Raw genomic sequence first — 21504 nt, forward strand, 5'->3', positions numbered from 1 at the left:
CTCTTAGTCTGTATAAGTCAATGCAATACTGTGATATTTGTGGCGAGTTACCATACCGAGCAACCGGCCATTTTCATGAGCTGACCTTTCTTGCAATTGGCAACCAAAACTGCCATTAACCTTCATTTTCTTCTGGTGCTGTATCGAAATTGCAGGTGCTACAAATGAATAACTTGAGTTTGTGGCATTAAGTGCAGGCACATAGAATTAAACACAGAAAGTTTGTTTCATAGGAATATACAAGGGTCGTGTTCGCCATTTTCATTGCTGCTAAATTTCAGGATTAGTAGCCTGCCAGTCAAGGCAGGCTTGCTCAAACAACAAGTGCAAAATTAAGATGGATAACAAGGGTCATCTGTGATTAGTTACCATGATGGATCAAAGTATTAATAGAGTTTTCTGTTCTTTTCAAACAGAAAGTAAAGATCCAATCCATTGCAAAATCTCTGTGTCCTCATAATACAACATGGATTCAGTCCACCTTCCATGGATAGTCATTTTCCACGAAAGAGCACTGTGTGTTGAGAAAAAGTTCACACATGGCGGACCTTATAATAAACTACAGTAGAATGCTCTGAAAGTTGACTGCTGCTAATATTTTCCAAACCAAATCATAGTGTTAAATAGCTTTTATAGTGAAGAGAAGTTCACAGGTTGTGAAATTGAATTTGAAAGTATCAGCTTAAGCAAGCTAGGTAGTTATTCAGTTAGTGCTCTGCCAATTCACTGTCACCATTTTGGCCTGCTCTCTCCCTCCCGCAGACGGGATTGAACCATTTTCTATAAATTGTTATTTGAAGATTGGACTCTGACTAGTATTTCCATAGATTATGCAATGGCTTGATATTGCAATCCACTTGTGCAGGACAAACTCCACTAGTGCGGGAACTAATATCTCTTACTCAAAGGAATTGCTTTTGGCGAGTGCCGTGCCAACGGTGTTTCATTCAACTTATGAAAAGAATGTTGTCTTTCGATCTCTCCAGATGCATCTAACACAATTAGTTTTCAGGGTACAAATTCTTTGGTGAACTTGAATCAGATAACAGAAGAAGAAATGAAGGTTGGTTCACTCCAGCCAGCTGCGACACGGTGGCCGTTCTTCGTCTTCTTAGGCGGATCCATGTTCTGCCTCCTCTCGAGCAGCATTTCTGATTTATACTTCTCTCCGGGCTGAAGCCACCTTTTCTCATGCCACTCACACTGCTTGAACATCCAACTGCTACGGATGGACTACGTCGGCATCACGGTCATGATCATCACCTCATTCTTCCCTCCAATCTACTACATTTTCCAGTGCGAGCCCCATTGGCAACTAATCTACCTTGGTGGAATAACGGCGATGGGGATGTTCACTGTTGTGACATTGCTGGCCCCTTCTCTTTCTTCTGGGAAATTCCGGGCATTTCGAGCGATTCGTCCATGGGGTTTTTTGGTATCGTACCTGCGATCCATGCCTGTATTGTGAATTGGAGCAATCCCCAATGCCCGATCACGCTCGTTTATGAGTCGGCCATGGCACTATCTTACATTACAGGTACTTTGTTTTCTGTTAGCAGGATTCCTGAGAGGCTAAAACCAGGTTGGTTCGACCTTGCTGGCCATAGCCATCAGATATTTCACGTCTTTGTGATCGTGGGCGCATTAGCTCATTATGTCGCTACTCTCTTGCTCTTACAGTGGCGAGATAGAGTCGGGTGCGATAGAACTATGTAACAATACTAAAATTTGTCGAAATTCAATTCATTTTGATTGAACCAAGTGGGAGCTACTTGCTGGGGTTTCGTGATATTACGTTGTTGGTGTGTGTACACCCCAAATCAAGAAGCCTCAATAAGAAATGGCGCTCCATGACGGAGGAGACACCTTTATTCATAAAGAAGTGAAATGCGTATTGTGTTCGTTATGTTATTCTCATTTTCCACGGATGATTTGATTTTACAATGTGATCATATGTGGGTAATAATATTTTCTGCTTTCATCTAATTTTTAAGCTGTTTGTAAGATTGTTGCTTCATAATTTTAGTTCATCTACTATTAGTTTTCCTTTTCTTTTAAAAGAGTACTGGTACCACGAGAGTAGTTTGTTAACCATTTTATCGTCCTCCATACGAAAGAAAAAAGCTAGAGCAGGAGGATGGTGAATTATTTTGTACTTCGTGTCGTGAAATTTTAGAAGTCAAGTCATGACAACATAGATATAGTAAGGGTCTACCTAATAGGATTCGGGAAAAAGCAACAGATGTAAGCAAATAGAATATGCAGACATGGAACTTGCTTTAGCCCATTTCCAATCTCTGCAATTATCAAAGCTCTGTGATAAAATAAAATAAAAAGTGTCCGAAAGAAGCGCAAGCTATGAAGAGTTTGGAAGTCCAAGAAGGAGCCGTTGTTAGTAAGAGAATTAGCGAAGCTTCATGCCAGCAGTTATGCTGCTAAATTTCAAAGAAGAATTGGCTTCGTATTGGCAAAGACAGTTAGCAGCCTATCTGGCTTCGCAAAATCAGCCACTTCTATGGCACTTGCCACTTGTGTGTATCGTAGGACATGTCATCGAAGTTAAGTCCAAAAACGTTGGAACACATTATCAAATTGTTTTACGATTTGTAGTAACCAAGTTCAAAGGATCATGAAAAGTGAGATGGTAAGTTATACCAGTGTACTGTAGAAATTCCCAAGGAAAATCAGAGTAGCAGTGGTCAATCTATTGACACATTATCCCAACGATGCCATCACATACTTAAAATGCTTGCAAGCCACTTCTATGGTACTTGGGTGTACCATACGACATGTCATCAAAGTCCAAAAATGTTGGAACACGTTATCACGATTTGTAGTAACCAAGTTCAAAGAGTCATGAAACGGGAGGCAGTAAGGTCTACCAAGTGTACTGTGGAAAGTCCCAAGGAAAATTAGAGCAGCACCGGTCAATCTGTGATAACATGCCGCGGCCCCAACTTCTCTTTCTTATGGCTATTGTAGATCATAATGATTTTTCCTACAGTAAAACCAAAAGAAAATCTGATGGTATTCATACCCAAATTTATAGGATAAGATTGGACAAAATGACGATCCAATGGTTTATCATGCATAGTGGAGAATCAAGATGCTTAAAATGCTTGCAAGCACAAGCTTTGCTCGGAAAACAATGGGATATGCTTATAGACAAAACCAAATTAAAATCTTCTTATATTCAAATTAGCGGGACAAGGAATACAATACAAACACTCTGGGAGTCAACTTAAATGCTTACAATCCTATTACATAAAGGTTCTCCACTGTTTCATCGTATTTTTCCATCTCAAAATTCTGAGAAGAATAATCTCTATTGTAGAAACGATCGGATAAGCTTACAAACAAGCTCGAACAACACGCATTGATAATACGAGTTTAGGTAGAGAAATAGAACTACCCCAAGGAATGCCACGGCATATGATCCTGCAAAACTCCACAAAAAGGTTTCTCTCCAGGAATCATCCTCCTTGGTATGATTTAAAGATGGCGGTGTCTCTCGTTCGTGATTTGAGTAATCACAGCTCGTTAATGGTGTTCCACAAAGAAGAGGATTACCTTCATAACTTGCTTCATCAAAAGTTCCGAATTGATTTTTTCGGTCTGGTGTCCTACCTGACAAGTTGTTATGACCCACTCTAAATTCTGACAGGGCGTAGAGCTCCGTTAGTTGTGGAGGGATGGGACCAGTTAAGCTGTTGTAAGATAGGTCTAAGCTCTCTACATTCTTCAAATTGGAAAATGTTTTCGGGATTGGTCCAATCAAATGATTGTGTGATAGGTTCAAGGCTCTGAGTTCGCTCAATTGGCCAACCTCTGGAGGAATAAAGCCCATCAAATTGTTCTGTGAGAGATCAAGTCCTGACATTAGTTTTAGAATGTTGCCCTTATAAGATTCCACCCTATCCTTTGTACTGAAACTTACTTCTTCTAAAACATATGCGAGACCTTGGCCAGAATCACCCCAATCGCGCAAGGTAGTAGATGAGTTTGGAGATATTCTATTGTTTCCAAATGTCAAATATTTCAAACAAGGAGGAATTTTTCCAGAAAGACTATTATTTGAGAGATCCAATATGGTCATGTTTTTCAACAAACATAGATCCAAAGGGATTGATCCTTCAAATTTGTTTCCTTGCATTAGAAGAACCTTCAAGTTCGGAAGTGAACCAATCCAATTGGGGATCTCACCTGACAATGAATTGTGTCTCAAATCTAATGTGACAATCAATGAAGCTCTAGAAAGAAAATCAGGAAAATGCCCAGTGAGCATGTCATTTGCTAAATGCAAGAACTTGATAACTGAAACATTTGCACAGGGAGGTATATTTGGCCCAATATTGTTACTTGAAAGGTCTAACAGAAGGAGATTAGATAAGTTGCAAAAGCTCAATGGTAAAGGACCTCCCAATAAATTACTCGACAGCGTAAGCACGCTCAAGTATTGGTTATCTCCAACCCAATTGGGAAGTGTTCCAGATAGGGAATTATTATTTACATCCAAAACTGTCAAGTAGGGGCTATTTAAGATGCCAAGCGATATGTCTCCTGTGAAACGATTGTTTTTTAAATACAAATATCGCAAACTGCTCAAGTTAGAATTCCTCGGTAGCATTTGGCCTTGCAATTTGTTACCTGAAAGTATCAATTCATAAAGTGACGTACAATTGTTAGCCAGTGTCTCTGGTATCTCTCCCGTGAAGCCATTATTCGACAAGTCCAATGTAAAAAGTCTTTTCATATTGCCCATTGAGGAAGGGATTCTCCCTTTTAATAAGTTGTTTGACAAATTCAAGTCTCCCAAATTCGGGAGGATAGAACCAATCCAAGATGGAAGCTCGCTATCAATATGATTAGCAGACACATCCAACGAGCTCATGTTGACAAGAGTCAAATTGGAAGGCAAATGAAAAACACCTGATAAATCGTTGCCTGTGAGTCCTAAGTAATCAAGATTTACATTGTTGTCCAATAGCCAATGCGGGAAATTTCCTGTCATTCCATTGTGGCTGAGTTCAAGCCATCTCAAGTCATGCTGTTCTTTTAGAAAACTGGGAATTATGCCATTTGCATCTTTATTGAGCACACAATTTGATAAAAGGAACGCCTTCAATTGAAATGAAGGAAACCAAGTGGGCTCTTCCGTATTTACTTCCAAACGATTCTGGTTTCCTCTAAGGTACAATTCCTCAAGGTTGGAATTACTATCCAAGGAAGCAAGCGAAAATGAGCCTTCAAAAGCATTTCTAGAAAAGTCAATATATTCAAGTGACTTGAGATTATAGAGGAGACATGAAGGAATGGCCCCGCTAAAGTTGTTATTGTAAACATCAAACCTACGGAGGGAGGTCAAGTTGCATAAGCATGGAGGAAGAGCACCCCAAAAATGATTAGAACCAATATCCAACTCTTCAAGGTTCCTCAATCCGCACAAGCCTGTTGAAGTGGACATTGCAACTATGAGTATCATCACTAAATTGTACTTTGTATGATGGTTTCTGTCGAGAATGGAGGATAGCAAGAGTATGCAATCTAATATAAAAAAAGACAAAACAGAAAATTTGGTAAGATGGAGATTTGGAACGGAGTCCCATCACCACAATGCTTCATTTTCACTATTATTTACATTTCATTAATTAGAACAAAAAAGGAGAGGCTTGATTTCTTCAGGCGTTTTGACAAATTTTTAATTGGATTGGAAACGATATCTAAAGTTGATATTATCCCTAGATTTAAGGCGTAATTATATGGGCAGCATCTAAAAGGATTGTGCAATCTTGTACTTTTCAAAAGACGATTCAATGTGATCCTCCATTGGGTGCGGCATGAGGTCACATGCTTTGTTGGCCGGCATGTCTGCCAAGTCAGCAGAGGAGGTCCCCGGACATCATGTGGACTTGCATTTCACTTTTTTTCCCCTCTTTTTCCTTTTTTTTTTTGTGCTTACGTTTCCTTTTTTCCATTTTAGTTTCTTCTTCTTCTTCCTTGCACTTCCATTTTTTTTTTATTGTGCTTACTTTTTCCTTTTTTGCAATTCATATATTATACTATTATAAATCATTCTTTAGATAAGCTATTTTTAGAAAAAAAAAAATTGTCCTTAATATGATCCATATCATTTGATAAAATATTTGAAAATTTTATTTAACAATTTTCCAAATTTATACTTAATAGGACATAAAAATTTGAGACCGACAAAGCAACTATTTACGAGCCTGGTGCTTTGCAGGGACATATGTTCATTGGTAAAGATATTTTTACATGTATTTATCCATTTTCATTATTAGTGTTAGTGACTTTTGCATATCTATCATTTGGGGATGTTACTCATTAGGTAAGAAATACATCAACTAAAAATATTTGCTAAATTGGACAAATAAAACGTGGGAGAAAAGTTTAAACTGAAAACTCTAGCTAAATAGACGTACAACGGTGCAATAAGATAAGAGTAATACTATTATCTTCGTCACAAATTCAATTTAATTTTTATTATAATTATGTGGATTTCCTTATTAACATCATAGTCTTTAAATATGATTTTCAATCAATTAAGTCAAAACTCGATATCATTTCCTCATTATCCTTGAGTTAAATTTTTGTGAACTATACGATTGAAACCAAAATTGAGTAAAACTTATGAAATTCTCTCTTACCTTCTTCTTCTTCTTCTTTGTAAATCAATTTCAATTAAATGGACTTTGTATATATATTTTACATTGCTTCGAATGAAATAAACTATTTCAGATAGGTGAATTTTAGAGGAAGAGAAGCTAACAAAAAAAAAAACTGTAAATATTCGTGTGTGAATTAAGTTAATTTTTTTCTGATGTTTAAGGAATTAATGTTATTGTGGTATTTAAACTTCGAGAGTATTAAATAGAAAAAATATTTCAAATATTAAGCAAAATAAGAAATAAAATAAGCTGCCATTCACATAATTTAAATTTAATTTTAAAAACTATAAATTATGTATGTATGACTGCACTGAAATAGGTTATATTTCAAAATATGAATATTATTCATGTAATAAGATGTACTCCTCTTTTTAATTTAAATTTTAGATTACATGAATAGATTACGTTGTTCAAGGTATTTTCTGTTGGTTCACTTTTTCATCCCATGTGGCAAATTTTTCTCCGCAATTTATGCACATGTCAATTACATATATGAGTGAAGTGGCATGTGTGGAGTGAACTTACATGAAATGGTTGAATTTTATATTTTGAGATATATTGTCTTTACTTACTTTTTTTTTCAAATTTTTATAATGAATGAGAGATAAAAGTCGAAAAAGATAAATTCCAGAAAAGATTTTTGGGGACTTTCTTTTCATACTTAAACTTTAAACTTAAACTCAATAAAGATAAAAAAAAAAAAATGATGACAAAATAATAAGACAATGCTTATCAGTTGAAGCGAATTGCGATGTGATGAGCATATGAACGAGCATCGCTCCAATTTTAACTATATATGAAATTGGTAGATAAGTGAAAGATTACTTATTCAGTGAAAATTGTTCTAATAAGAGATAAAATCTTCAATGACAAACCAAAAAGGTAAAACTTATTTACTAAGTGCTTATCAGTTGAAGTGAATTGTCACGCGATGAGCATATGAACAAGCATGCTCCGATTTTAATTGTACATGAAATTGGTAGATAAGTGAAAGATTACTTATTAAGTGAAAATTGTTCTAATAAGAGATAAAATCTTCAATGACAAACCAAAAAGGTAAAACTTATTTACTAAGTAAATTTCAAAGTAAATTTAAGCTAAATTTGGAATTATAAATAGAATATATTTAAATAGTATATGTTATAGAGTTAATTTTTAGATTACATGAATAAGTTATTTCAATATAATTTACTCTATAACTTTTAGATTACATGAATAAGTTATTTCAATATAATTTATATTTATCTACTATGTGCATATTTATCCTAAAGAGCTAAAATTTCGAAAACAATAGATCGATCATGTCGCGACTTTCTCAAGCCCTCCCGTGAGGCATAGAGGCTGATGGCTTGCTAAGTCTAAGCTTAGCCCAAGCTCTCCTAAGCCAACTAATTCGTGACTTATGGCTCGAGCTTTTAATATATGTCATTTTTATTTAAGAGTCACCACTGGAGAAATTAGGATCGATGACTTGATTACACTAATTAATCAATCAATGCCATTTCGATACTTAATTTTGTTTAAATCAAGTTTGATTTTTTAGGGGCCTTTCATGCTTTTTTTTTTTTTTTGGGAGAAAACTACTGAAAAACTATTTTTTAAGCTTTTTGCTAATTTTTGGAAAAAATAAAACATTTTCGGAATTATTTTTATTTCTAAATATTAAAATAATAATAGAATATTGTAATATAAACAACCGAACCCGGGTCGGATATCTAGACCTGATACGGGTCAAGGCTGACTAGGCCCGCGACCGGACTGGTCTCAATTATTGAGCCTGGTCCCGCGATCGGCCTAAGGGAACAAAATGGGCAAAAAGGGAGAGGCCCGGCCCGTGCATGAACTAAAAAAAAGCCCTACTTGCCCAAGCGTGTGCACACCCGGCTCGTGAGAAAAAGAGTAACGTGCCCGAGCCAGTTGAACCCGCGACCCGAGAATGATCCGGACCCAACCCGACTCGAGCTCTCCACTACACTCGTGCAGTCTTCTTCCTTGGACCTCACCGAGAGCTCCTTCTTCTCGGTGTTTCACCGGAACAGCCTGCCCTCCACCCGTAAACCATGCTCCGGTGACGCTCGCACGCGTCGACCTCGACCAAGAAAGGGAGGCAGTGACGGCCAAGAATAAGATGACACGACGAACCAAAGATCTAAGAGACAGGCGCTCTCAACACAAGCTCAGATCTGGTTTAGACATTTCGTTGAGCGGGTGGTGCGCGCAACTGGAACGGGGGACTCTCAGCTCGAACGGGATCGAAACCGGCGCCGGCGCTCTCAACACAAACCAGAACACGCGGGACGGCGTGACGAGGGACGGCTAGTGGCCAGAGCTCGCGTGAACCAGGCGGCCGCGATCTCCGACTCAACATGGGCAAAAAAGGGATGGAATAGGGTCGAGGGAGGCTCACTGGTTTGGCTTAGGGAGCGTCGGCTGGGCAGGGTTGTCGGATGGAGCTCGCACGCGGCCGAGGTGTCGGATGGAGCTCACACACGGCCGAGGTGTCAGCTAAAGCCCTTTCGCTCGGATCTCCTTTGATTTCACTCTTAGCCGACTTCTCTCTCTTTGCCTCAGCCTCTCCAATCCCTCTTTCTTCGGCCATTGCCCTCGATCCTCCTCACAGATGCCCTTTTTTCAGATTTCCCTCCTCCGCCTTCAACCGAGCTTACAGCCCCCTATTTATAGGCAAGGGAGCCTGATCGACGGAGGTGCTCCGACCGCCAATCCTTGGTACGCCGACCAGGCCCTCTCTTGGCCGAGCCGACTTTCCGTCACCATCCACTTCGTAGCAGGCCTAGCTCTGTACCTCCTCTCTCCTGCACCGTCTCCTACCTACTCTACCCTAGTTGCTTCCTATGTAAGACCGACACGCGACACGACATGAGGTGTCCGACACGACACAACACGTCGACACGTCATTTATAAAAAATAAAAAATTCGACACGGCACGTTAAATATTAAATGAATATTTTTATTTTTAATTAATTTGATTCAAATTCATAAATAAATAATTAATTTAAAAAACTTATAATAAATTTACACTAATAATATTAATAAATCAATTCATTTGAAATTCGAAAGATATATTCATAAATAATGCGAAACATATTTTTAATTTTAATAAAAATTATTGATAAAACTAATAATTAATAAGAAATTAGAATCAATTTATTTAAATAAATTCATAATTTTTAAAATGATCAAAATTTATCATTATTTAAAATTCAATATTTTTACTTTTCGAATTTATTTTTCAATTTCATTTATTTAATTTTTCTATTAAGACAAATCCTGAAATCCACTCTTTCTTTCCTTTGTCCATTTCCCTCCACCCCAAACCTATTTTACTTTTTTCCCTCTCAAAACCACTGACAAACAAGCTATCAACCTCACTTCCCCTCCCCAAAACTCAAAAAGACACGCCATCGTCCCCCTCTTTTTATTATTTTCATTCCCTTATCACAAACCCTAGCGACCCTCGGTTTCCTCCTCCTTCTACCGCTCGCACAAAAAACACCGCACCAAGACAAACACGTAGACAGCAGACCTCGCTTCCCTCTTTCGCACCTCGCATCGTTTCTCAGCTTCCGACGACGGAGCGGACGCGACGCCGAGGAGGAGGAGATGCTGCCGCCGCCGCCGCCCCCTCGGGCCCCGATTCTTCTTCTCTTCCTCTCTGGCCGTCTCTCGCCGTCGCTCGCAGCCTCTGCTCCCCCTCCCTCCCTCGCCTCCACCCGGAGTCTTCCGGACACGCGTCGACACGCGTGTCGATAAAAGTTTACCGCGTGTCGAAAAATCGGACACGCGTTGACCGCGTGTCCGACCGTGTCCGAGCGTGTCGACGTGTCCGACACGCTCCGACACGTGTCGGACACGACACGGAAGCACGGGCAAGTTGACCGCAAGTTGCCCGTGCTCCCCTCTAGGGTAAGCCGAGGCCCGGGCTCGTGCGCGGGAGAAAAAAATTAAAGGGGTGAGCACAAGCCCAGCCCCCCGAGCTTCTTCTAGCCCTTTTTAAAAATATTTATATATATATATGTATATATATATATTTTTATTTACCCGAAATGAGGTAACATAAGGGAAAATAAAATAAAAATAAGGTTCAATAGATGCACATAATATTAATACCTAGGTGATGTGAAAATCCTTTTTTGTTAGGGTTGAATTGGCTCCTAATATTTTATGCAATTTAATATTAAATAATTAGCCAAAATTTTAGGTATCAACAATCATTTATAACTTAATAGCCAAATGCATCCCATTAGGCAAAGTTTTGCCGCAATTTATGCCATATGGCAATCATATATATTAGTTAAGTGGCATATGTGGAGGATACTTAAATTGGACAGTTAAATTTCATATTTTTAAGATACATTATCTTTACTCAATTTTTTTCTCAAATATACAATCAATGAGTAATAAAGGTCAAAAAAAGATGAGCGTTGGAAAATATTTTCGAAGTACTTTGTCTTTTTACTTATATTTAACCCAATAAAAATTAAAGTTTGTTGATGACAAATCAATAAGCCAATGCTTCTAAGATGAAGTGAAGTACCCTATGTTGAGAATAGGAGTGAACGTATCTTCGACTTTAATAATATACATATAAAATTGATAGATAAATGAAAGCCTACTTATTAATTGAAAATTGTCCAAATAAAAGATAATATCTTCAAAGACAAACCAAAAAGATAAAAAATTACTAAGTAAAGTTTAATCATGTGATGAAATAAGTTAAATTTGAAATGATAAATAGAATATATTTAAAATATATATGTTTTAGGATTAATTTCAAACTGAATAGATTTCATGATTAACTAGTATTAGAAATTATTTTCTTGATAGACTATTTATATGGCCGCCTTGAGCGGCTATGGTGGTGGTTTTAGATTTTTATTCTTTTTTATTTGGCAATTCTCATCATTTTTTCTTTTTAAATTTTTTTTCCCTTTCTTAAAGAATTAAAAATCTATTATTTTCTTTTATGTGGAGCTTAGTGGGCGCTACATTAGCACCACACAAGTTAAGAAAGTAATAAAAACAAACATTCCAGCTTTTCTAGTTAGCCAAATCACATTGCATCAACTTGACATGTTTTAAAATTTGATTGCGCTTTCGTGATATGTTTTAAAATTTATGATGCACTTATCCTTTTTGAAAAGGCTCTCTTATTGCCGCCTAACCCTATTGCCTTCATTGTTGGAGCTAGTAGCCACTTATAAAACAACGTCTTGTTATCATATTTTGCACGCAACATATTCTCTCTCTCACATAGTTTATTACTTTGCAGCAACATAATTATTAAGAATAACTTAGTGTGAGTCTCATAAGTTAATTACCATTCGATAACAATAGTTTGTTCATTCTCTCTCTCAACTCACAACTTAAGGTTATTGACTCCCTTATTATACTTTCATTTATATAGGTTATTTAATCAACAAGTATTACCATAGAAAACAGATGATGTGCGTCTTTTTTTTTTTTTTTTTTTGCTTTGTGAAAAGTACAAAATAATTTGGTTTTTACTATACTATCAAAATCTAAAATATAACTTAATTTAAAAATAATACAAAAAACTATATCTTCACAGTTGTGTATAGTGTGGGTGTTTCGAAATTAGAAAAAAAGAAGAAGTCAAAGTGAAAGATATGCAACATTTAAAATAAGCAGAAAGAATAAAGTAAAAATCAATGTAATCATGTATGTCCATTAAGGTTGCTTTGTTTGAGCTTTAGTGTCATTTAATTTCTTAAGCTTCATGGCTTTGTTGAATTTATTGACACTTGCGATCCCCTTAAGTTTGACCACCATTGCGGTTTGATATGTGAACTTTAAATATTGTTTGATATTGATTTCTGATTAACTTTTTTATTTAATTTGGTTATGATTCCTATATAATATTTGAACTCCTCTGGTATATTGTCATGTCAGTATTTAATCTTCTTAGCTATGGCTCCTTGAATATGTTATGTTGTTACACTATTATTCATATTGGCCCACACAAAAAGTTGCAGAAAACTAAAAGCATGGGACTAAACTTCAATCTTCAAAGATTAGGGAAAATTTTGAAAAAAAAAATCGAACTTGTAAGGATCACAAACATCATAGCACATTGAAGCATGACATTGATTTGCTTATGGTCAAACAATTGTATATGCTTCTATGATAAGTTAATAATGATAAACGAAAGCCTTTCTATAGAAGTACCTTCCAATAACTTTGAAGAGGCATCCCATTCGCAATAACTTATGTTTAAGGCCTTAAGAGATGTTATCCTTGTAATGCCCGTGAGAGCATCATTCACCAAGTTGTTCCCCTTAAGATCCAGCACCTCAAGATTCACACCTGTGATTGACAAAAGGTTCTCAACATCAAACTTTACATATCAAGGCATTGTCTTCTATTTTACATGTACCTTCAAGTTGACCGGAAGACAAATTTTGGGCCTCCATTGAAGTTTGCTTGTACAATGAGGGGACTCGTTGCAAATAATTGCCAGATAGATCTAGCCTCTTCAATTTCTTCAAGTGCAGTGTTCCGTTTAAATCTGATTATAGAAAGATTCATGCATGCATTATGGTCAATTAATTATTTATAGATATCATATATCTAACTATCTTTAATATACCGAGAATAACTATATGCTTATGATGAAGAGAATTTACTAAAAGGCAAAAACCAATTGGTCCGATGTATCCAAGCATAATAAAAGTCTCTATCGCGTGGCTTTGTAGACCAATTTCGTTAGCGAGTAGTTTGTGCCTTTAACAGTATTTATTTTATTTAGTTAACTAGCAAAGCTGAGGTAGCTATGTGCTCCCCACCTGACATTCCTTTACTTTACATCTGTAATCATTACGTGGCAACATACATGGCATGGTATTGTCATGTGGCTTGCATTCGACTAATAAGCATTAGTTTTGGCTTGCTTGTAAAAGGTAACCGCCTCCTCATGAAATGGAAGCGTGCATGAGAAAAGAAGTGGGAGAGCAAACAAAGACTAAAGGGGAATAATTACCAAATTAATTTTAAACCTATTGTATGGAGGCTAATTAGTCCTAAACTCTTCAAATTTCCAAATAATCCTAAACATTTGTATGAAATTCCAACGCAATATTTCTAGCAAATTGCTGTTAGAAATTGTTGACGTTATATTCAATCATCAACAGTTATTTTACATTGCATAGCTGACGTTTTCACATGTACAATCTTAATGAAACAACGTCGTTTCGTATCCTTTTTTGTTCCCTTTTCTTTCCTTCTATGTGCTAGTGTTCATCTTCTTCATTAGAGAGCTCCTATTCATTGATCATGGTAGCAGAATGTTTCAGCCGGGGAAAAATGGCTTGGCTGGGGTTGCTGGGATCCAAGGGCTCTGATCTTGGAGCTCCTTAAAATCGACGACATTCTTAGCATTTTCGGCACTTCTTGCTCTCAACTTGTGGCAATGAGAAAAACATGAAAGCAATTAAAGATCCATCTAAATTTTAGAACAAGCAAAAGGAAAAACCAAAGCTCTCTCAAGAGTGCATTTGTGAGTCAAGAAAGCCATGTGCCAAACTTTCACCACTCGATAAAACCAAGAAATTTGAAAAAAGAAGAGGAAACAATGAGCAACGATGTTGAAGGACAACAAGACCCTTGCATTAGTTGAAGGGGGAAAGAAAAAGACAAACTTTTTAGGCGCTAAAAAAGTCAGAGCTAAGAATAGCTGGATTCTTCATAATAGAGAGGACTTTTGAAACAATAATTTCACGCTCTTAAGCAAAAGGGTCAAAGAAAACACAAAGCATAGATTTTGAAACGACCGATTTGAAGGCACCTAATATAGAACACAATATTTTGTGGGACGTTGAATGAGCGGAAACTCGACAATACTTGCCAGTAAAATAAATAAATAAATAAATAAAGGATTCTCTGCCACTAGCCTGGATAACTAGGGTTCCGACTAGATCTTCTAGGGACATATGGTGTTGTGGAGATGGAGCGACTTAGTGGTCTCAGCTCTCTAAGGAAGCAAATGAATAGTAGAGAGCAAAAGTAAATAAAAGAAAAACAGGAAATGTTAAAAAGTAGGGGTAATACTATGAAAAACCCCAAAATTGGTAAACTTGTGACAAATTTATCTCAGACTACTTTTTTTTACCATGAAAAACCCAAAACTGGTACACCCATGACAAATTTACCTCGACTAACCATAAAGAAAAACCCTGAATTGGTATATCTATGACAAATTTACTCTAAACTAATTTATTCGAACGCAAAAAAAAAAAAAAAAAAAAAAAAAAACCCAAACTGATAAATTTGTGGCAAATATACCCTATGCTAAATTAGATTAATACCACAAAAAATCACAAAAATTGTAAACTGTGACAAACAGAGTGTAAAATCCTAAAATTGGTATATCAGTCAACTCTCATGTGTCATTTAACTTAATAATTTGATAGTAAAATTTAACAAAAACTAAAAGAAGGTAAATTTGTCATAAGTGTACCAGTTTGGTGTAAATTTGTCAAAAATATATCAGTTTGAGATTTTTGGTGGTCAAAAAAAATAGTTTAGGGTCAATTTGTCACATACGTACCGGTTTGGAGTTTTTCAATGTATTAATCCTAAAAAGTATGCAAAAACGTCATTTTACCAAGAATTGTACAAGTCAATTTCTGTGTCGTGTAGGATGACCGACAATGATAGACCGCCACGTCAACTATTTCTAGTGGCAATTGGTAGAATAAACTTCATTGAAATTTCACCGAAAGGCATAGGAATACATCAACAAAATTGAAAAAATTAGGTTTAAATTGACATTCATGTAATGAGCTCAAAATCGAATTGGTAATTTTCCTGAATAAAGGAGAAGGGGAAAAGTGGAAAGAGGGAAAAAGAAAAAGAAAATAAAGAAAAGCAAAAAGGAAAAGAAAATTGGAAATCAATATGTGTAGAAGTATCAGACTTTCAAAAAGTATATTTACAATTATCCTTATACGGAAGAAGCCTCTCAATGGCATTCCGTGGACTAGTTACTTGTGGTGGCATCCAAATACATCTAAGTGGTGGTGTACAAGATGACCTAGGAATTGGCTATAGGACGATAACAACTCCATTTGAAGAAAGGACAAAGAGATCATGGAGCTCTGTAGAGGCATCGGTGAATTCTATAGTAGTTTAGATAGATTTAACGATAGACATGGACTGTTATACAGACATTTGCCCTAGGTCAACACTCTTGCCTCCAACTCTGCTAACATCATCCTCGTTTATCCTTGGTGTCTTCAAGCTCGAAATCCACTAGCACAATCGAGCCTCACATTCCAAATCTAAGGTCGACCAAGCTATAGATCTAACGTCTAAGCCTCGACTCGACCTAGGATTTGGGTCAATCTAAGGTCAAAAGGGGCTAGCCACAGCCGCAATTGAGTCTTTTGGTCAACAATTGCCATTGAGCCCTAGCACAGGCGTTGCTGCAATGGCGAGAAAGTGGAAGAGAGAAGGTGGGGATTGGGTGCAAGGAGGGCGTTTGGGTGGCCTTGTTGACCTCGGAGGCCAAGTGCTAAGTTGCCGGCAACATTTTATGGCTCGAACAGAGGCAAGGCTATGTCGACAAAGTGTGGCAGAGCAAGCAACGGCAGGCAATGATGATGACACGTGTTCCTAGTGGTGATGAAAATTTGGGAAGAGAGCTTCTTTACTTATTTGGGAGTACTTCATCCCGTATGCTTCTGTTTTGTTTTCGGCTTCTCAAATTTGGATACTCTGAAGAGAAGTAGCAAAGAGAGTTTGAGACACCAAGAGAGTAGAAAAACTAGACCCCACTTTATTGTGTAGGCTGACCCTCCACGTCTAAGCCCACTCAAACATCGACACGTCACTCCAGTTAGGTCCCACTTTCTCTCTCTTCTCTTATCCTCGTGGGTCCTCTCTCTTCATTAATTCATTTCTCTACTTGTCGTTTCTTATTTATTTTTTTTATCTCCTCTCTTCATTCTCCCTTTCACTCAGCCCTAGATGACTCCACCTCTACCCCAGCCCCCATGTCTCTCTCTACCATTGCCTCCATGCCATGAGAACTCGTGCACTAGGGGTCGACAATGGCGGTTGAACTCCAAAAATCCAGATGTGGCTGCTATATACCCTGCTCAACCTCAAATCAATTGAGATCCGAGGTCTAGGACTCACTCAAGCTTAGATCCAAAATTTGAGGTTCGAGTGCGCCAGCCTAGCTCAAGGTAGACGATGGTAAGGATGAGCTGCGGCTGAGCGGAAGTGAGAATGATCGGCTTTGGACGTGGAAGAGAGCAAGGTGGTGATAAACAAACAACTGGAGTGGAGAGAGAGTGTCGTAGGCAGAGGCGGCGGTTCTAAGTTTGGGATGCGACGGATGAGAGCTTTTGGGAGCAAAGAGTATCTCAAAAAAAAATTAGGCTTTAATCTTTCTTTGGAAAGGGGCATAAGAGAGAAGAAAGAGTCGTAAAGAGATCTATAATGCGGGGCCATCACTGAAGAGGGAGAGAAAATGGGTCCTAGATGCCAAGTTTTGATCATTGAGTGGGCCGGCCCCTTAGTGACATGGAGGGGCTGGCCTACACAATATTTTCTCATTTGAGTGTGGTTATCCATGCGTAATCTATTTTCCTTCTTTATTTATGGCTATTTGTATAAGATTGCCTTGTTTGCTCGACACTGTGGGAATTTGTCTCGAGAAAAACTCCATGGTAAAGGGAAATGTTTTCTATTTGAAAAAAACGTTTTGTAGGAAAATATTTAGTTTTCTTTTGTTAGGTGACATGTAACAAAAAAAACTTTTTTGGTGTTTGGATCACATTTAAAAATGATTTTAATCTCATGACTTTATTTTAAGTCAATTTTTTTTTTTTTGTGTAATTTTTAAATAATTCTTTGTTTTTGTTTTTTTTTTTTTTTCATTTTCCTTCTCTCAATTGGTCCCATAGCCTCAACAACCGACCATAGGCACAGGCTGGCAAGGCTCCACCTCGATAACCTCGATTGAGACTAGCGAGCTGGAGCTCGCCGAATCCTAGTGAGGCTCAATCTTGCAGGTCGCTCGCATTGGAGTAGAGTAAAGGAAAAGAAAGAACAAAATAAGAAAATATTAAAAATTTGAGAGTAGCAATTCTGGAAAGTGTTTTCATCTTTTAGATTTGGGAATTTACTTTCTTAAATTTATACATAAATATTTTCGATGGCCAGTTCAGAAAATTATTTTTTGCAAAATACTTTCCCCGAAACACACTCACCTAAATGTGACTTTCCTTATCTAAATAGACTTAAGGTTGACCCGGAGAGCACTAATAAGGGGTTTCCTGATTTTCTTGCACGTCTGGATGCATGATGGGTAGAGTGTGGCTTGGGATTTTGGAACCGTTTGCCATCTCCGACCAGGCATGAGTCCATGCATCCATATAAATGTAGATGTCGGAAGATGTAACCAAAATACAGAATAAGAAATACAAATAATTATAAGATAAAAGAAGAAAAGGAAAAAGGAAAAAAAATAATGCGTTATCTCTATATTTTACTTTTATGTATATATAATTTGAAGTATTTATAATTTGAAATAAACCAAATGTAAATGTGGGAAAGAAAAAAATTGTTTAATAAAAGTATCAATGCCCTCAATCCCTCCAAATCCCTTTATATGAGGAATATGAAGGACGAACAGCTATACGCAATTCCTCCTTATATGTTCTAATCTTTTTTATATTGTTCCGTTTCTTTCCCTCTATCCAACCATTACACTACCTTTAAGATACTTTCTCTTCCCTCTAAATTAATCCTCTATGCCAATCTACTTTTCATGATTTTTAATTTCAAATTTTCTTTTATCTTTTGTAAATCTTATGGCTGTCACAATTTGATTTTTATATATCATAAACACTCAAAACCTTTCCAAAATGTAAACATCCATATGTAGAATGATAAACTTGATTTTTTTTTCTTATTTAAATCTAAAGAGGAAGACACAAATAAAAATATTAAGTAGATTTCGGTCCACTTCCAAACAAGTGCAAAATTGTTGGGGTGAAAAATTCAAACCATTCTACCTTTAATTAAAAAAAAAAGGTCGGAATTTAGTAAATCATTGCTTACTGAGCTAATTCTATTTTTGTTCTTTGTACTTATCATCATTATGGAAATGAGTCTCGTAATTAATTTATGATATGTGCAATCAACTACTTTCAGAATTGCATCATTTGTGCAATCATATGTTTGTTATTAATTCACCCAATTCACTTTTATACTTTATAGCACCACAGTATGACATTTTTTCATTGCTCAAAAAGTAAATGATTGCTTATAAACATAATTGAAATAAGAAAAACGAAACAAATAACTGAGAGAGAGAGAGAGAGAGAGAGAGAGAGAGAGAGAGAGAGAGAGTTACCTGAGAGAGAATTACCACTTAAATCCAACACCTGAAGTTCCTCCAGAGGAAGGAATAAAGTGGCGTCAATAACCCAAGGCCTAGACCCTTCTCTTTCCCTACCGTACCGTCTAGACCTGCTCGACAGTCCCAATCTGCGACCATGGCGTGCCTGGGATAGATCCAGTTGAGTTATCCGCGAAGTGGTGTTATCGCACTCAACACGTTGCCAGCCACAACAGTCATCATGGCTATTGCGCCATGACAGAGCACAAGACCAATTGGAGGTGGCCTTAATGTTGTGCAGTGCATTCCTCTCTTCTTCCAAGCAACCCATGCTTCTTCCACTTTCCATCGACGAATTGAAGGCGGCCTTAATGTTAAGCAGTGCATTCCTCTCTTCTTCCATGCAACCCATGCTTCTTCCACTTTCCATCAAAACCAACAACACCCAAGTCCACATACCCAATAAAAGAAACTTCATGTTTATGATGGTGTTCTGTGCGTTATCTGTTTCTTTTGCTTCACCATGTGCAAACTTACGAGGGTCATCTCCTTAATTTATATGTGCAATATCTTTCCCTTTAGAGTGACGATCACGGTTGGGCCAACACCACAAAACAACCATGGGCAAAGTCAAGTCTGCTGGGGCCAACTCCTCGGAACACGTGATCATTGCCGTTGACTTGACCCAGGACTTCTCCAAAAGAGGAGAAATGAAGATCATAAAATGACCAAAAAATTTTATTAGCAAATCAGAAAAGAAAAAAAGTTAGGATTTGATTTCACCAAAGCTAGGAAAGAAAAACATGTGCCCTAATATTGCTTCACAAAAAAAAAAAAAGAAAAAAAGAGAGAGATAGATGATGTTGTTAATTTTCAGTAAGCGTTATTTTTCTAAGAACTATCGAATAAATAGGTACTTATTTGGACTTTTTGAGGGAACCAAAAGGGGCAATTCCCACCTGTGAGCAGCGTAGTTGGTTGAGATCTCTCCTCCAGCTAAGGAGGTCAAGGGTTTGAAACTCTGCGTTATTAGCAATTAAAGTGGGGCCCCGGCGGTGGGTTCTGAGCCAGTTTCTCCTGAGGTATAGTTGCTATTGGGCTTCCACTGCAGAGACCCGTGAGACTCCAAATCGGCATAAGCCGACAAGGGGGTAGGGTCTAGTGGATCCTCGGTAACAAAAAAAAGGAGGGGCAATTTCCATCAAATTTAATAAAGCGATTAAGATAGTGCAAATCAACGTTCAATATATCTCATAATTAATTGTAGTATCAATAAAGCCAAAATAAATTAATTATCATTTTATAGACTAATATAAAAGAATATAGTCTTAAATTTGGGCATCGCTCGAATACTTGCTAGTATTTGATGAAAATCTTTTTAAACACCATGCCACGATAGAAGGCAGGTTTAATCTTAAGCAAGGCATCTTTCTTCCAAGCACCCCGTCAGTTTCCAGTTCCCTCCAATATGGACACCTCTCGAGTCCACTTTTTTTTTTCTTTTCTTTTTTAATGGTATTTTGTGGATTATGAGAAACCACTATATCAGGGTAGTGTGTGTGTGTATATACCAGATTGGAATCGAGACTACTAAAGATAGTGATTCCACGAGATAGGATGGCTCAGATACAGTTTAACATGTGTGGAAATTTATTCTGTTTATTGTATTCCCTCAAATTCCAGGTGAGTCCTATATAGTCCCACCTGATTTACTAATCAAAATGCATGATTTTATATGTTCCGGATCCATAGGCAAAAGTTGCTTTTAAATCTAGGAAAATTATCCAAAAAGTCTTTCTAGACAAAATTTTCCCAATTTAGTCCTTAGGGACAATTTTTTCAAGAAATAGCTAACGTAGTAGTCTAGTTAGCATCAGTCATCCTACGTAGAACCATTGGCGGTAACGTGAAATATTTTTACAATTTTTTTAATTTACTGAATTTTTTTCCTTTCCTTTCCTTTTTTTATTTTATTTTTTTGATTTTTTTTCTCTTTGCCAACCATTAACAGTTGGTGGCCGGTGGAAGATCCATTGAGGGCCATCCTCGTCGGCCTAGGCACCGGTGTCCCTCGCCCTAGGCCAGCAAGGGCAGCCCTTGCATGAGGCAAGGATCAAGAAATTGTTAATTTCTAAGGTTTGATATTGTTAATATTTAGTGCAAGTGATGTTGTGGCAAGAAATATCAAATGAATCGGTTTTTGTTTGGACTCATTGAACGGAAAATAAGGTAATGTTGAGTAATTTGATAAAGTGATCAAGACAATACAGGTCAACATTCAATATATCTTATATTTAACTTGAGGTATCAATGAATGCAAAATTGATTAACAGTCTACAAAAAACTCATAATCTTCTCATAGTCGACATCATGTTGAAATTTAGAGCATCATCCCTTGACTGCTCTTCGGCTCAATTTCCTTCTGCCACT

The 21504-nt window shown here is 37.2% G+C and overlaps 1 protein-coding gene across 1 annotated transcript; it reads right to left on the reverse strand.

Moving 5' to 3' along the window:
- Positions 1–1038: 1038 nt before the first annotated feature.
- LOC104451109 (receptor-like protein 15) lies at positions 1039–19486 on the reverse strand. Its single transcript, XM_018875396.2, has 6 exons — positions 19090–19486; positions 13102–13233; positions 12894–13031; positions 3571–5448; positions 1325–1457; positions 1039–1219 (listed from the first exon to the last, which is right to left on the reverse strand). Exons 1-6 carry the CDS (start codon positions 19484–19486, stop codon positions 1039–1041), a joined length of 2859 nt encoding a protein of 952 aa, XP_018730941.2.
- Positions 19487–21504: the final 2018 nt, after the last annotated feature.

The sequence above is a fragment of the Eucalyptus grandis genome, chromosome 6 (genome assembly GCF_016545825.1).
Source record: "Eucalyptus grandis isolate ANBG69807.140 chromosome 6, ASM1654582v1, whole genome shotgun sequence".
In the NCBI taxonomy this organism is placed as follows: Eukaryota; Viridiplantae; Streptophyta; class Magnoliopsida; order Myrtales; family Myrtaceae; genus Eucalyptus; species Eucalyptus grandis.

Excerpts from the sequence above, each read along its gene's own strand:
- LOC104451109 (XM_018875396.2), bottom strand. The coding sequence starts at position 19,486 with ATGGGTTGCATGGAAGAAGAGAGGAATGCACTGCTTAACATTAAGGCC. Across the intron at positions 13,234-19,089 it reads AAGTGGTAATTCTCTCTCAG|ATTTAAACGGAACACTGCAC; the intron begins GTAACTCTCTCT and ends TTCTATAATCAG. Across the intron at positions 5,449-12,893 it reads CTCTTCAAAGTTATTGGAAG|GCTTGTGCGGATTGAGGAAC; the intron begins GTACTTCTATAG and ends CCACTTCAACAG.